General features: G+C 36.8%; 1 protein-coding gene across 2 annotated transcripts in view; it reads right to left on the reverse strand.

Moving 5' to 3' along the window:
* Window positions 1-14,676, reverse strand: part of GALNTL6 (polypeptide N-acetylgalactosaminyltransferase like 6) — a 491,552-nt gene that overhangs the window by 277,816 nt on the left and 199,060 nt on the right. For both annotated transcript variants that reach the window (XM_050896088.1, XM_050896087.1), the window contains one exon: window positions 12,281-12,419. In XM_050896088.1, the coding sequence (XP_050752045.1) occupies window positions 12,281-12,419 (139 nt within the window). The remainder of the gene's footprint in view (window positions 1-12,280; window positions 12,420-14,676) is intronic.

Here is a 14,676-nt window from a genome sequence, read left to right on the forward strand (position 1 = left end):
TGCCTATTCTCTTGCCTCCTAAGAAGTCTGAAGATATAACTAATACGCAAGTTACTCCTAAGGATATCTCCTCCACCCCTAAACACACACACGCACTAACTGCTTGCACTCAGTCAGAAAAGATCACACAGAATAAGGGAAAAACCTAGCTTACCATTACTCCATATGGCAAGTTAGCTATTAAACCAAAGTTGCTTCTGCAGTATAATCCTACTGCATTCTGGTGCCATTATAAAGGCAAACTGGGAAGTGGAAGTCCATTGTGTTCTCTATGTGGACTTTTTTTTTTTTAATTTAAAGAAAATGTGTAGTTCACATTTTTGTATTTTAAACCACGCACTTGCCCTAGACACTTAAAAATGCAGAATTTTTTAGACAGAGTTCAGTCAAATCATAACTAGTCTTTTGGTTGTACTTTTCAAAATGAATAAATGGCTACCATCAAAAGAGATTATTTTAAGACCTTGGAAAGCAGGGTCATTTATTTAAAAATGCAGTATTCAAATGCCTGAATCAACAAGTTGAGAGGGGGTAAGGGCATGAAGAAACAACCATGCATATCTAGGACTCCTGGATACTCTTCAAGGGGGAGAAGAACCTGACGACTGAAACTAGAAAAGTGCTCCTACTCAGCATAAGCATTTGCTGCTTAACCTTAATAGAATACTACAGATTGACCTTAATAAAGCACTGCATATGCTTTCCTAAACATGTGTCTTCTCTTGCATTTAAACATCACATATTTAAGTGCAGCACTCCATCACTTATTCATGGAACAATGCTGAATAATAGGTTCAGTAGCTAAGGTTACAAGAATGACAATTTCTTAGCATAAATGTTAACAGATTTCTGCAAAATTATTATTTAATAAACTCTTAAATCTCAATAATTTCTGTGTTAAGTCTGAAAATGATATACAAATGTCTTGGTAGAAATACCTAGGAAGAAAATAACCATGATAAGCAACTGTCATCCTGCTATGTAAGTAGCTCACACCTGTATTTTCTTACTGAAATTACATTAGCATGCAGAACAAATGGAGTTTAGAAGAGAACATGCAAGGGGCATTATGCATTTCCCTTGCACAAATCCTTAGAATTATGAAATAACATTAGCAATTTGGACTTTGCCAGAAAAATAGTTTATAGACACAAACACTTGTGTACGTATGAAAAAATTGGCACCAAATGATGAATTTGCTGATGAATCAGATACAATGACATTTTCAAGATTATTATCAGGAATCAAAAGTTATGAACCTTGAATTGCGCTTTCAAATATTGCTATCCTTGATCAATCTTGTCTTTCTTCCATGGTATTTCAGAACTTAATATCTGATATTTCTTATCAAAGAATAATACTACATCATTAAATTTGTTCCTTAGAGACTTTCAGATGAGATTTTTAAAAACAGAGGACCTCTCTACCAGGGCATGAGCTGTTTCCAAATTAATTTTCAAAGTAGTAAGTAAATTTTCACTATCTCTGGCCAAAGAATCTCCTTCCTCTCTCCCTTCCATTATTAGTCACATTACTAAGCACTAATCATATGTATGATTCAAGTATGTCATTTATTACTGTTTTGAAAAACTGAACTTGGAAAACTGCACAATACTGTTTATTATACACACCTACCACAGAGTCACCAGAAAACAGCTACTATGAAATCAAAGTTCTTTACAAAAAGGTAAGGTAGAATTTATTTGTAAATAATTCGTACAGTGAAAAATGTTAAATATACAAAGCTGGTAGAAAGTTCCACTTTGTCAGTTATGTATTTGGCATGCTGTTCCTACAGTTTGTTATCGTAGCTGGGCATTTGGCTCCAGTAGTTCAAGGCTTATTCGTAAAAATGATACACTGTCACACCCTTTAACTCGCTTTAACACACTTAATACTGATTTAGTTACTCCTTTGAGCTATAGAATTCTTCTGCTGGGTTGAAACAAGAAGTAAAACCAAGTTTCTGAATAAAACAATTTTAAAGTCAGTTTCAAAGTTGCAGGGAGACTTTTAGAAGGTTAAAGAATAGTAAGAGGTGCCTCTATTCCTGAAATACTAACCTGCCTGAGGAAGAAAAAAAAAAATTGTCACAGAAACACCTGGAAGCTATTTGCAGCAGGCACTAATAAAATACTACTTGAAAAGAGGACCACTCATAAAAAGGAGGTAGTGAAAAGGAGTTACAATTACACCTCTTTGTTATTCACTACTGATAGTCCTAAGACTACTGTGATTTCCTTTTGTAGGTTAGCCTACTCTACCATGCAGAAATAAAGAAATAGCATCCTTTTACTTCAAGGTATAGGGATAGTTCTGTTTAATTCCCTGATGAGTCTATAAGTAGGAAAAAAACAGTCCTAAAACATCATACTAGCTTAACGAAAGATGCAGAACTGCAAAATTCTCCATTTTTACAGCTTCTCTGTTAACAGAAACATGCAGAAATCTACCGTCTCTGTAGAAGAAATGAAAGAAAATGGGCTTCTAAAATGATGAGAAAGGAGAGCAGGGCTGGCACCATTTCAGCCTCTTTGCTGCTTTTATGAATCGGCTTTTGCTGCAATTTGTTTGACCCTGTGGATATAACAACAACAATATTTTATGCACATTAAGGGATGCCAATAGCAATGCCTTGGCCAGTTACCAGGCTCTGTGCCTTCTAGACACATCAACAATCTTGTAAACCGCCCTTTCTGATAGATAATAGCATAGGAGAAGTTAAATGTCTTGCAGACATCCCTTTGCTGCATTTAGGAAGCAAGGTAGCAGCCTACTACGGCAGTTACTGGATCATAAAAGTAGCCCACCTCCAATTTTCTCCTCTTACAGGAAGTGCCAGAGAAAGTTAGAGCAAAACAGAAAGAGATTTTCAATCTTTTTTTTTTTCCCACTGGCTTTGTCAGCACACGCTCTCTTAGCTGAGCTGCTTTTTCAGATCTGACCTTTTCTTTCCCTTTATTAAAGGAACTACAGCACCCACTGGGCTCCCAGCTACTGACAAGCCCTCTATAAGCTACCAGGACAAAACATTTTCCAGTGAAGATTTACATAGTAATTGTCTTAGCATGTCAAAGTATTCAATTTACAGCAACAAGCTTCAGTCACACTATGTTTCTGTTCCAATCTAGTCTTGTCAACTGAGCCTGATAAAGTAGTGATAACTAGTAATTTCCACTGCCATTTGACAAGGCTGTAAAATTAGCTTGGGTGTGAGCTGATGGAGGGGAAAGCAACCTTTATTTTCACAGTGGCTCACAGCTGGGAAGCAAGCAGGCATTACTGGGTATGGCCTCAATAAACACCATAACACTTTTCCCTACTAGAACAAATAAACCTTCTCCAAAACATTATTGCTATTTTCATAAAAAAAAAAATTGTACAGTAGAAATAGTTTGCATTATTGCTATTAAATGCACTAACAAACAACATGTCTTGGAAACTAAATAGGCAAAGCCCTGTGTTCTATATGTAACTTTCCCTCAGTATGGACTTCATCAGAGCTGACAGAGCTGAATTAGCTGCTTGTTACTTTATGTCACATTGCATCATTTTGGTCTGTCATGGACAGTCTCTCCAGCAGCACTGCATGTCTTCGAAGAAATCAAAGTCAGTGAGTTTGCCTCACTTCGTCCTTCAAACCAAAAGGTTTCTCTAACCAAGGGAAGAACGTAAGAGGCAGATAAGCCTTATGACACAAAGCATGTTTATGTTTGCAAAGCTTTGTTCTACAAGATAGTGAGGTATAAAACTATCATCACTCATGGAAAGTTCTTACAAAAAAATAACACCACCCCCACCCCCCACTACACTCTAACAAACTACACTCTAAGAAACTTATCTGCTCACCCATATGTATTAAATCTAGGCTTGGGGGAAAAAAAAAAAAAAGAATGCATATAGTAATTTTATACCATCTCAAAATCCCTCACAAGCAAGCTTACATCAGCAGGCTTCTCAGTACTACAATTATATTTCAGCTTAAACCTTGCACTTTATTACCTATGAATTAAAAAATATCACCAAGCAGCCCAATTTATATAATATATACACATACACACACCCCCAAACCACTTTTTTTTGAGAGAGAAAATTACAGAAATATCAATGTACTCAAAATTCATTAATTCACACCAAGCACACTTATCTGATTGTCTCTCAAAAGTCAGGCAGACCTTAACATGATCAATAAAAAGCCTCTATTTTGAGCCTAGGTTCGTTTACCTGGCTGAAGGAGAAGAAACAGGATTAGAATCTCAGGTTTATGTCATCTCAAAGTGTGTTTTAAGCACGCTACTTCAGGAACAAACCAACCTGTTACATTCAACTACCCTTTAACTTCTGTTTCAGAAATCCTAATTATCCTTTTACTGCTTGCCCTTACATTCCAAAGCTATCCCTTAGGCTTCTAGGAACCCTCTGGCCTATCAGCCACTCCTCCCAGTTTTGTGCCAGTCCTCAGGTACCTCTCCCAATTGCCGTGATCATTCACAGACAGTTGAGAGTGGCCTCAACATGTTATCAGTTCCTTCAGCATTCATGGCTACATCCCATCATGGCTCATGGACTTACTATGTCCAGTTTGCTTAAGTATTTTAAGATAGTCCTTCTGTGATCTACCTACATCTCTCCTCCACTCCCTTTCACAGCAATATGTGACCAGGTTCACACCTCTCTCTCAACATCATCTTCCATACACAATATATGAGATTAAATAATGGGCGAGATATTACTAGGTCTGACCAGTGTCTGTAACACCAAACAACCAGTAGACATGGGAGCAAACGCTGTGAGAGTGCTGCCATCAGGCCTCATGGACCACAGTGTCAGTATGATCAGTAAGTTCTCATGTCTGCTACTGCATCTTGTGGCCAGTGCAGCCTTCAGAAAATTAGAACTCAATAAATTTATCCACAATCAAACCAGGCAAAATAGAAAGAAGTTGCTTTTTCATTCCAGCCTTGCTGCACATTTGCTGTCCTTGTTACATATGGTATAACACCTAATTCTGTTGCCAGTGAGAACGTACTGCTGGCACTTGCTGTGTGTCCTGGTTTCAACTGGGACAGAGTTAACTTTCTTCTTAGTAGCTGGTACGGTGCTGTGTTTTGGATTTAGTGTGAGAATGATGTTGATAACACGCTGATGTTTTAGTTGTTGCTAAGTAGCGCTTATCTTCAGCCAAGGACTTTTCAGTTTCCCATGCTCTGCCAGCAAGCAGGTGTGCAAGAAGCTGGGAGGGAGCATAGCCGGGGCAGCTGACCTGAACTAGCCAAAGGGGTATTCCATACCATGGAACGTCATGCCCAGTGTATAAACGGGGGAGTTGGCTGGGAGGGGCCGATTGCTGCTTGGGCATCGGTCAGCGGGTGGTGAGCAATTGCATTGTGCATCACTTGTCTTTTCTTGGGTGTTATTTCTTTTTTTGTTGTATTCCTTTTCATTACAATTATTATTATATTATTATTATTCTTAGTTAGTAGGGTATTTTATTTTACTGTAGTTATTAAACTGTTCTTATCTCAACCCACAAGTTTTACTTTTTTTTTTTCTCCTCCTCCCCACCCCACTGGGAGGTGGGAGGGGGAAGCGGCTGCATGATGCTTAGTTGCTGGCTGGGGTTAAACCACGACACTGTGTTTTGTTAATCTTAGAGCTGAAATTTCATTTGCTTAAGAAGTATCCAGTCTTACACAAATTCACATTAGATAGATGCCTAACTGTATGAAAAAAATGCTTGGAAAGGAAGCAAGAATGGATATATAAGAAAAAGGAAGGTATACTGAGGCTTTTCATAAAACTATTAAATTAACAGTATATAATATCATCATTTTCACCTGTGAACTGCAAAGGTACAGAACCCCAGAGAACTCCACATTTCTTGCAGATCTTAGTGAAGTTACATGTACTTTCTAATTTTAGTACTGTATTATTTGAGAGTTAAGAGTTCTGTCTTTAACCGTTGCCAAATGCTAATAGACTTGGCTATCCCAGATGTACTGAACTGGCTGGAGGGTAAATATCCTTCAGTATTCCTGTTCCTATTAAGTTTAGATTTCACAGTTATGTTTACTGCAGCTTGCTATTTTCTCAGCAGCATGGGAGGCTTTACTGGATTCTAAGTAACATGCAAGGCATCTAAACACACAAGAACTACTTTCTTCCACTTGTATAAACAGCTTATTTCTTTTATCAAATTATTTTCAGTAAAGAGAAACAGACCCATCAGGCTTGGACTCTCCTCACTGGCCTATTAAACACTACAGCCTGTTTCTCACCAAAAGGATGGAAGGGGAATCATCAATCTTCAGCCACATTTTAGCTGTTGCTGCCATAAAAAAAAAAAATACACACAAAGCACCCAGAAAGCACTTGGGAGTTATTCCATGTTATTTGTTACTATCAATACATATCGTGCAGAGGAACTGACAGCACGCATGACAGAGACAGAAGGCCACAAGTTTTCTAGAGTATAAAATATTCCTGATCCTGTTTTGAGGAGCTGCACTTTGAATGGGATGCCCTGAAGCAATTGCAGAGGACAATCTGGTGAGGCTTGGAAACGAGGACATTGTCTATAATGTTTTGGACCGCGTGACTTTCCACCTTCACTACATTATTCAGTAACCACACAAAACACTTTGAAAAGCAGTCAGAGTAATAACCTCCAGCTTTCTCAGTACCCCATTTAAAACATAATTTGAGTTTAACCAGTTGCTCTGTGGCCAGATGCGGTTAAGGTAATACTAATAAACAGCGGTACAAAGCAATACAGCATGTACGTGTGTATAAAGACATTTCTGGTTTCCCAAAGTGAATGAGAACTAGAAAGAAACCTTCTACTCTCTTAGTTTCTTCCAACATATAATCAAAAATTCATTAGAAGATCGATCCAAACAACTAATTACTTCCATGAGCCTTATTAAATATTGTGAAGTTCAGCATACTTAAGTTAGATCAAATAATTTTTCTTTTAGTGTCTTGAAGCAGGACAACCTAAGCCTGTCTTTAAGATCATAGAATGCTGAGGGAATTCATTGGAATCTACCTTGGAGTACTGGATTAAAGATGGATTTTTAAATTTTATTTTTAAGAACAATATACATAGCTTAAACTGTGACAAATGCACTGTATTTATAAAAAGAAATAATTAAATACGTTCAATGCAATAACTGAAAATTCTTAGAGTATTCAGATATAAAATACTGCATGACCGTATAACTATCATATTTACAGAATATATCCCTTTCCCATGTGAGTCTAGTAATTCTAGTCTTTCTGCAAAGTTTACTAAAACATAATTAAGGATTAACAGTAACTCTGCAACTATTCCAAAGACACAAAAAACCACAGCCAAACAAAAACCAAACCAACCTCCCTAAGAAATCCCACCGCATATTCATTTTAGCCTCTTTTAAAGACACAAGGGACAACAACCACACTGCATTCAAATATTTTGAGAGAGAAATATTCAGGCATTCTCTCAGCTTCTGTTACTGGCAAGGAGGGAGAGTTGGAAAGTTTCAGTTATACAGAACAGGTAGAGTGAAATTTGCTTTTTTTATTATTAAAAAGAAAGAAAATCTCATTAGTGTTCAGGGGACAGAAGATCTCAGAGCCTTTAGCTAAACACCCGTATTTCTTTGAATATGAAAATACATTTCTTCTGAGGCCTGTGAAAAATTTAATGTGTAAGAAAAATGAGCGTAGCTCAGACTTCTGAAAAGGAATACTGCTGGGAGTGACAGTGAGGGGCCACCACTTCACACAGCAACAGCAAGACCAGCAGTGAACACTTGGAAACCCTGACTCCAGCCCACATGGGCTAAAAACCAGACATCACAAAAATCAGGTTGGGCATCCTTAATGTACAATAGGAACATTAAGAATTTCAGTACAAAATGAATCTATCTATGCTCAGGGAAACCTAAAGAGGATGGGATTTCTTGTGATAGATTTTTTAGGCAAGCCAACAAGGATTTGTGCATCTGATCTGTGACTACACAAGTTATCAACAATTAATCTACAAATTGTAGGTAAAAGTAGACCTGTTGTTGAAGTCAAGCTACACAAATGTACCGGACCCAAAGATTTTAAATGATAATGCTCGCAACTTGATCGGTATCAGGAATTAACTTGAATTCCTTGATTCAAGAATGAAAAGCTAAAAAATTGGATGCTCTAGTTTACAAGGACATAGGAGTTTGAAACAGGATATATCATAAAATTTGTATTCACTGTTCAGACTAGATGATTGCAATCATTCCCCCAAGCCTCATCAAAATCACACTTTGAATGCTATTCAAAATGCGAAGATTCAGTTTTGTTTGTTTGACCAAAACTGGTATGAATGGCAGAATATTTAATAATGTTGAGAAGATAAGAATTAATGCTAACTGCTATATTAAATAATTAGAATAAGTAGCATTTGTCTCTCTACAATAGAAAACAATACTGCCAGCATTTTTCCTAGCTTTAGCAGGTTTGTTGTATTCCAGACTACAGAAAGTGGCATGGGGCAGGTGAAAAGAAAAAATAAAACCACTATTCTTGTGGGTTTTGAAATATTTTTCATATTGGTACAGAACTTCTAACTCTTAAATAGTAATTCCATTGCCAAGTCTCAATACAACCCAAAACTCATAATGTTGCCTTCCACTTTAGGTGACCAGAACTCTTATTTTCACTAAATCAGTCCTGAAACCCAATGAACTGAGATGATAATCCTGTTTCAGATTTTTATTTGGAATTAAAGAAAAAAAGTTGGTTCTTTGGTCGGGTTTTTTTTAACTTAAAGCCAGGGGGTGATTGTGGGCAAAGAACAGAGAATTAGTTAATGTAACTTGGCGAGAGCACCCACTATGAGAAGACTTTTGCATGAAAGTGGGACAGACACAAGATATCCAAGACCACTCAGAAATGGAAAAAAATATTCTTCAAGTGTAGTTATAAGAGACAGAAAAAAACATGTGAGATATTAGAGGGGTGCAATATAAACAAATTAAGGACACACAGAAGCTATTAAGTCAGCCTTAAAGTAGAAGTTAACTGTTTCATTTCTCTAGGGATTTTTACAGCACACACATTTTAGTGCCTTAAATAGGAAAGAAGCATCAATCTGAATACATCTTGCTGAAGTGCTTTAAATATATAACACTTAAAGGAAAAAACCAAGAATATTATAAAAAAATTTGAGAACCTGAATTTCTCAGACCTCAATCATCTAAGCATTTGTTTAGTTCCACCCATCCCCCTCCCAGAAGATGTATTTTGCAAATCCTGAGCCCAATTTCTAAAGACACCAAGAACGAGAAAGTTCATTTGGATTAAAAAGAGCAAGTTTTGGTTATCTGCTATTTTGCATACTTCCCAGAAAACCAAACACTTAGACGTGGGACTTGAAATTTCTTTGGTCTAAGACTTTGGAATAAAATATTTTCCATGAAGTTATCTCAGAGAAATGTAGAAACTACTGTAGCTGCTCTTTCAATTTAAATAACTTTTGATCCAAATTACAGGATTAACCACTCAGTTTTTGTTGTACTTGAAGGTTCGTTTTGTGAATTTTCTCTACTGATGGCAATAAAACCGTTCTATTTGGTTCTTTAAAACAAATCCTAGACAAAGTTTTCAGGAAATTAGTCTTTAGCACAGACAAGCCCCTGTGCAAATGGTATACGCTGAATAGAGACAAAAGATCAAAACCTCAAAGTTTATAATAATAGTATCCCCCACAAACATGCAAAAGACGACAGTTAAAAGCTGAAGGGCAGTTAGAAACTCCACAAAGCAAAAGCCCTTTACAATACTCAGAAGCTGACCAAAATAGATCTTGCCTGCTATACCTCACCTGAATTACCTACTCTAATTTTATTTCAATAAAAACACCCTTTTCTGGCATAGAAGTTATACAGTTTTCCAGTGAGTTTCTCTGAAAACAACCTTATGAGGTATGAACTACTTAACATTTCACACATGCTTCTGAAGAGAGGACACATTTCCAAAAGTGAAGTGCAGCCTGAGACTGGCCTGCATCATATTTAACACACAGCAGCTGAGAGATGGGTTTGTTTCTGACAGTAGGTCAGAAAGCATCATCAGACTTCTGTGTGTCTTGGAAGTTCAAGACATAGAATTGCTTCAAGGTGTAACCATCAGAAGTATAGAGCCCAGCTTTGTCACCTTAATTAGCATACTACTTAGTATGCTAAATTAGCGCAAGAACATTTTTTTATCTTTACATTTAGATGATAAGTGATACAGTCAATTAACTAATGGACTATTTGTGTTACAAATGTTTAACATAAGGAAGGTTAGAAGGACATGACGCAAGTCAGTTCACTCAGGACACTACCAAAACATCCACCATGCAAGACTTCACTGAATGCCATAGGAACCTAGCTGAATTGGAACACGAAAATGATGCTGACACCTAAGGATTCAAGCTTCCCAAATGAGATGCTTAGGTGAAAGTCACTAAAGGATTTGTGCAGGGGGAAGGGGGGCAGAGAAAGGCTGGTGTAGCACTGACTTGTTCCTAATATGTCACTTCTGACAACACATCGCTCACATTGCTTCTGGGGACATACATGGAAATGTCATTGACTGTGCAGATAGTAGCGGGTGAGAAACAAGTTGCCAGAAGACCGACTTACAAAAACACGACGGGAAGATAAACATGTCAGCTTCCCTTTGTATTTAGTAATTGTCCTCTGCAGTTTTGCTAATAGAGAAGGATGCTTGATGAGCATATTTATTATGCCAACAATGTAATTTAACACAGCTTTGATGCTGGACAGCTGTACATTAGAACTCACACTTCTTGGAAGTACTCTTTCTATAAATAATTTCAGGTAACTTGGCAAAGTAGAAGGCAAAGAAAGTATATAAAACATACAGCTTGTTAAAAAAGTTATTTCTTTTGACTTAATTCTAGGCAAACAATACTAATATATACAAATTAACAGATAAACAATGTTTTCTTGAAACAATGCAACATGGCAATTATAAGAAACACCTCCAACAAAATATTTTTTTTAAAAAATATTTATTTTGTTAATTCCTCCACTGTGAATTATTTTTTTGAATCTTACTATGCAAACATTTATATACCGTTCATTCTTTGAAAAGGACAGTTCCGCATTTGACGGAACAAGAAGTGTTAGTTGCCATGATATTTCTCTTCCCCCCTGCAGAGAACTTCCGTCAAGCTTTCAAGTTCTGTTCAGTTCCCTGAAGAATTTCAAACTAATTCACACAGCAAAACTGTATAGGTTAAGAAGTGAGCGTGTATCTTAACCTGAAACATCATATAATAAAGGGAATTGTATCCGAAGGAAAATACAAACAAAGTCACGGAGACAATTGGTTTTGTCACGCTCCTGTACCTTTCTTTCCCCCATACAGTAGTTGCATAACACCCAATTAAAAGAGGGAAAAACACCACGTAAAGAGACAAACCAAATCATCCCTCCCTTCAGAGCTCAGAATGACTCTAGAGGACTAGAGCCTGAAGCCTAGAAAGGCATACATGCCCTTTTCTGTTAGAGGTAGAAAGCTTTACTTGTCGTATAAGGGAGCCAAAAACTACAGAACATGCAGAGACAGTTATGTTTGCTGAGAACTGCATGACCATTTGTAGCTCAGTGGTTATTTTCCAGAATAATCTTTATCCTGTTTCTCTGTAGGATATTACTGCTATTAAGGAACAATACCACCATCCAATCCCCCCAAATTCTGCATGTGCATTTCATCATTGCTCATTCTGTTTTTATGTAATTCTATACTGCGTAAATCAGCTGTAATATCAGCACCTGATAAGCTGTAGCTATTGGATTGCTTTCACTTTTTATGTAACAAAACCAAAAGAAACATTTTGGAAACACTGGTCCAAACATTTAGCCAAAAGTTTTATGCAACTTGTCACTCTGCCCCCCAGCCCGAAGATCTGCATCTATTACCAAATGAGAACCTGAAAAACTATATGAAATGTTATTTATCACTGCCTAACAAATCACTTCCCAGAAATGCCATGAAAATAATTCTGTAACTAAAAGAGGCCTTCCATAGTCTTAATGTGTTACTAGTAAGATGAGAGGTCAGTTTAAAAGACAGAGCAAACGATCTAACAACGGTGATAAATTTTCCATTTCCTATTTAATGAAATGGTCACTTTTTGTTGGCTGAGGGTTCATGTTTGACCTTCCGGGAAAACAGGTTATTTAGAGATATACAAAGATAAAAACTTAAAATCAAATAGTCCAGGAAACAATTTACATACTTAGGATGTCGGATGTCTGGCAGGGATCGTTCCAGTGCTATATTGTTGCTAACAAATATGTTGAAGCCGTTTTCCCTATATGCAGAATCGTCATGGTCTTCCTCTGTAAGAGGGTACGGCTTTCCATGTTCGCCTTTCCCTACAATGAAACAAAACAATTATTTGCCTCAAACTGACAGCACAAAATGGACTACAAAGACAAAAATAAGTTAGATTGAACTTCAATTAGTACACTGTGTCTGGAACATCTCTAAGGAATTTCTTGCAATGTCTTTAGCGACACTCCTGTTATTTCCAATACAAAAATACAAAGTAGGTACAAATAATAGGACTCAGAAGTCCCTCTGAATTCACCCAATTCATCTAGCTTTCCTTCTTTCCAGAGACACAATCAGCTTAAAGTGATTTTATACATAAAAATTTGAATTGTAAATTAAGCTAAGATCTTTTTGCATCAGAATCAATCTTTCATAGCAAAATTATGAACAAATGGATCAGTTCCAGCAATACTCCTTTTGATTGATATGAGGAACCTGATGACTCAGTTACTCCATATTTTAGCAGTCAGAGCACCCCTCCCTTTTTCCAAAAACAACTTTAGCATTGAAGTTTAGGGTGTCCAACTTTCCAGAACAAATGGTAAGGAAACCAAATGTTTTGCTCTGGGCTCCTTGAATACCCTTGCACTCTAAGGGACCAGCCAGATGTACTCAGTGCTTCTAATGTCTCAGCACTGCTGATTTGGTTTCAGAAACTGGTCACTTTGGTTCCCTAAAGAAATCATCTGTTTGTTCCCTGGCAAAGTACAGAGTGTCTATTCCAGCTTTTTATTCCCAAGTTAGTTCTCATCATCAGTCATTTGGCTTGCTTAGTACCTACCTCAGGCAACTATACCTCTACCTCTTCCAGTCAAAGAGCAGAGAACAAACAAACACTTCAAAGAAAATCAGAACATAAAAGCCTTCATTTCTTCTCAACTATTTTTATTCTTCTCATTCTTGCAGAGGATGAACTCTTCAGAGTTTCTAAACCCTTCATATCTGCTCCAGTTCCCAAGAAGATACACTTTCCTCTACATCAAATTGATCAGCTTATAACCTCTCTATCCCTCTCCCTCCAGGCCCACTCATAAGAAAATACCTCCTTCTACCTGAGCTCTTTTAGAGAAATTAATCAGCTTCCCAGCTGGATTTGATAAGTGACCACCTGATCCTCAGCTAATCAGGAGCAGCTGCAGGATGGGATGAAGAGGAAAGCAACTGCAAGTTGAGAGAAACATCCAGTGGTATCCTTAATATCCACAAGCCTCTGTCAATGCTCTATTTCATATTGCACATGCACAAAATATTAAAAACGTAGAATATGCAATTAAAGATGCTGTAGTTACTCAATTTTGGAATTTTTTTCAGATAAAATAATCATTTTTTTATCCCAAACTTTGTGCATATAATTATAATTTTATTTAAATTCTTAATGAAAATAATTAATGTTACTTACAAGTGAAAAAAGTTAGTTTGTGTTAGGAAACACTCTTTGTTTATGCTATTTCATTACTAACAGGTATCTTGTCATTTTTATTTTCAAACATCCCCAAATACACATAACACACTAATATAATACAAAATCTGAGACTAAGCTTCTATGTGAGTCTTCATGATTTCATACTAAATATGGGGAGGAACTATAATATTAAAGGAGCAACTGATGAGTCAGAGTACTGCTCAGAATTCAATAGCACAATTATATCAAATCTGTTTCATAATACAGTAATAATAAGCTAATGTCATTCAACCTCCAAGACATAGAAACTTCAGCCCCTCTCTTCCAGCACATATTCTAAATAGACCCAAAGTAACTATTCTAATTTGTTTTTAATAAGAGATTTGTCCAGGTAGTTACTAATATAATGGAAATTCCAGAATAAATGACCTATATGATAAGACATACTATTGCTAATTGATGTTTTTACAATATAATTTTCTGTATATGCCAGCTATTCACCCTGTATGAAGAAAGGTGGATTCTTTGCTTTGCTTTTCTTAAAGGAGTCCATTTGGCTATTCAGGAGATGAATATTTTTCATAGCACTACAGTTTCTTCATATTGTCCCCTGCCAGTGAAACTGAAGACAAGTACTTTTAAAGCAGTCTTCCACTCTTCCTCACTGAATATGGAGCATTATCACTGTGCATAAGCCAAAAGAATAGATATCATGGTTGTTATCTAGAGCAATTCAGGAACGGGCTGGACTTTCTCATATCATGCTGCAGAAGTATTTGACCAATTGGAGCCTATAAATTGCTTTTGCACTTACACAGTAAGTTGGGCCATGAGGTGCACTAGAGGTTGTGAAGCATGACTCTTTTGTAACACTATATGAAAATATACACATAGAG

The sequence above is a fragment of the Gymnogyps californianus genome, chromosome 4 (genome assembly GCF_018139145.2).
Source record: "Gymnogyps californianus isolate 813 chromosome 4, ASM1813914v2, whole genome shotgun sequence".
NCBI classification, from domain to species: Eukaryota; Metazoa; Chordata; class Aves; order Accipitriformes; family Cathartidae; genus Gymnogyps; species Gymnogyps californianus.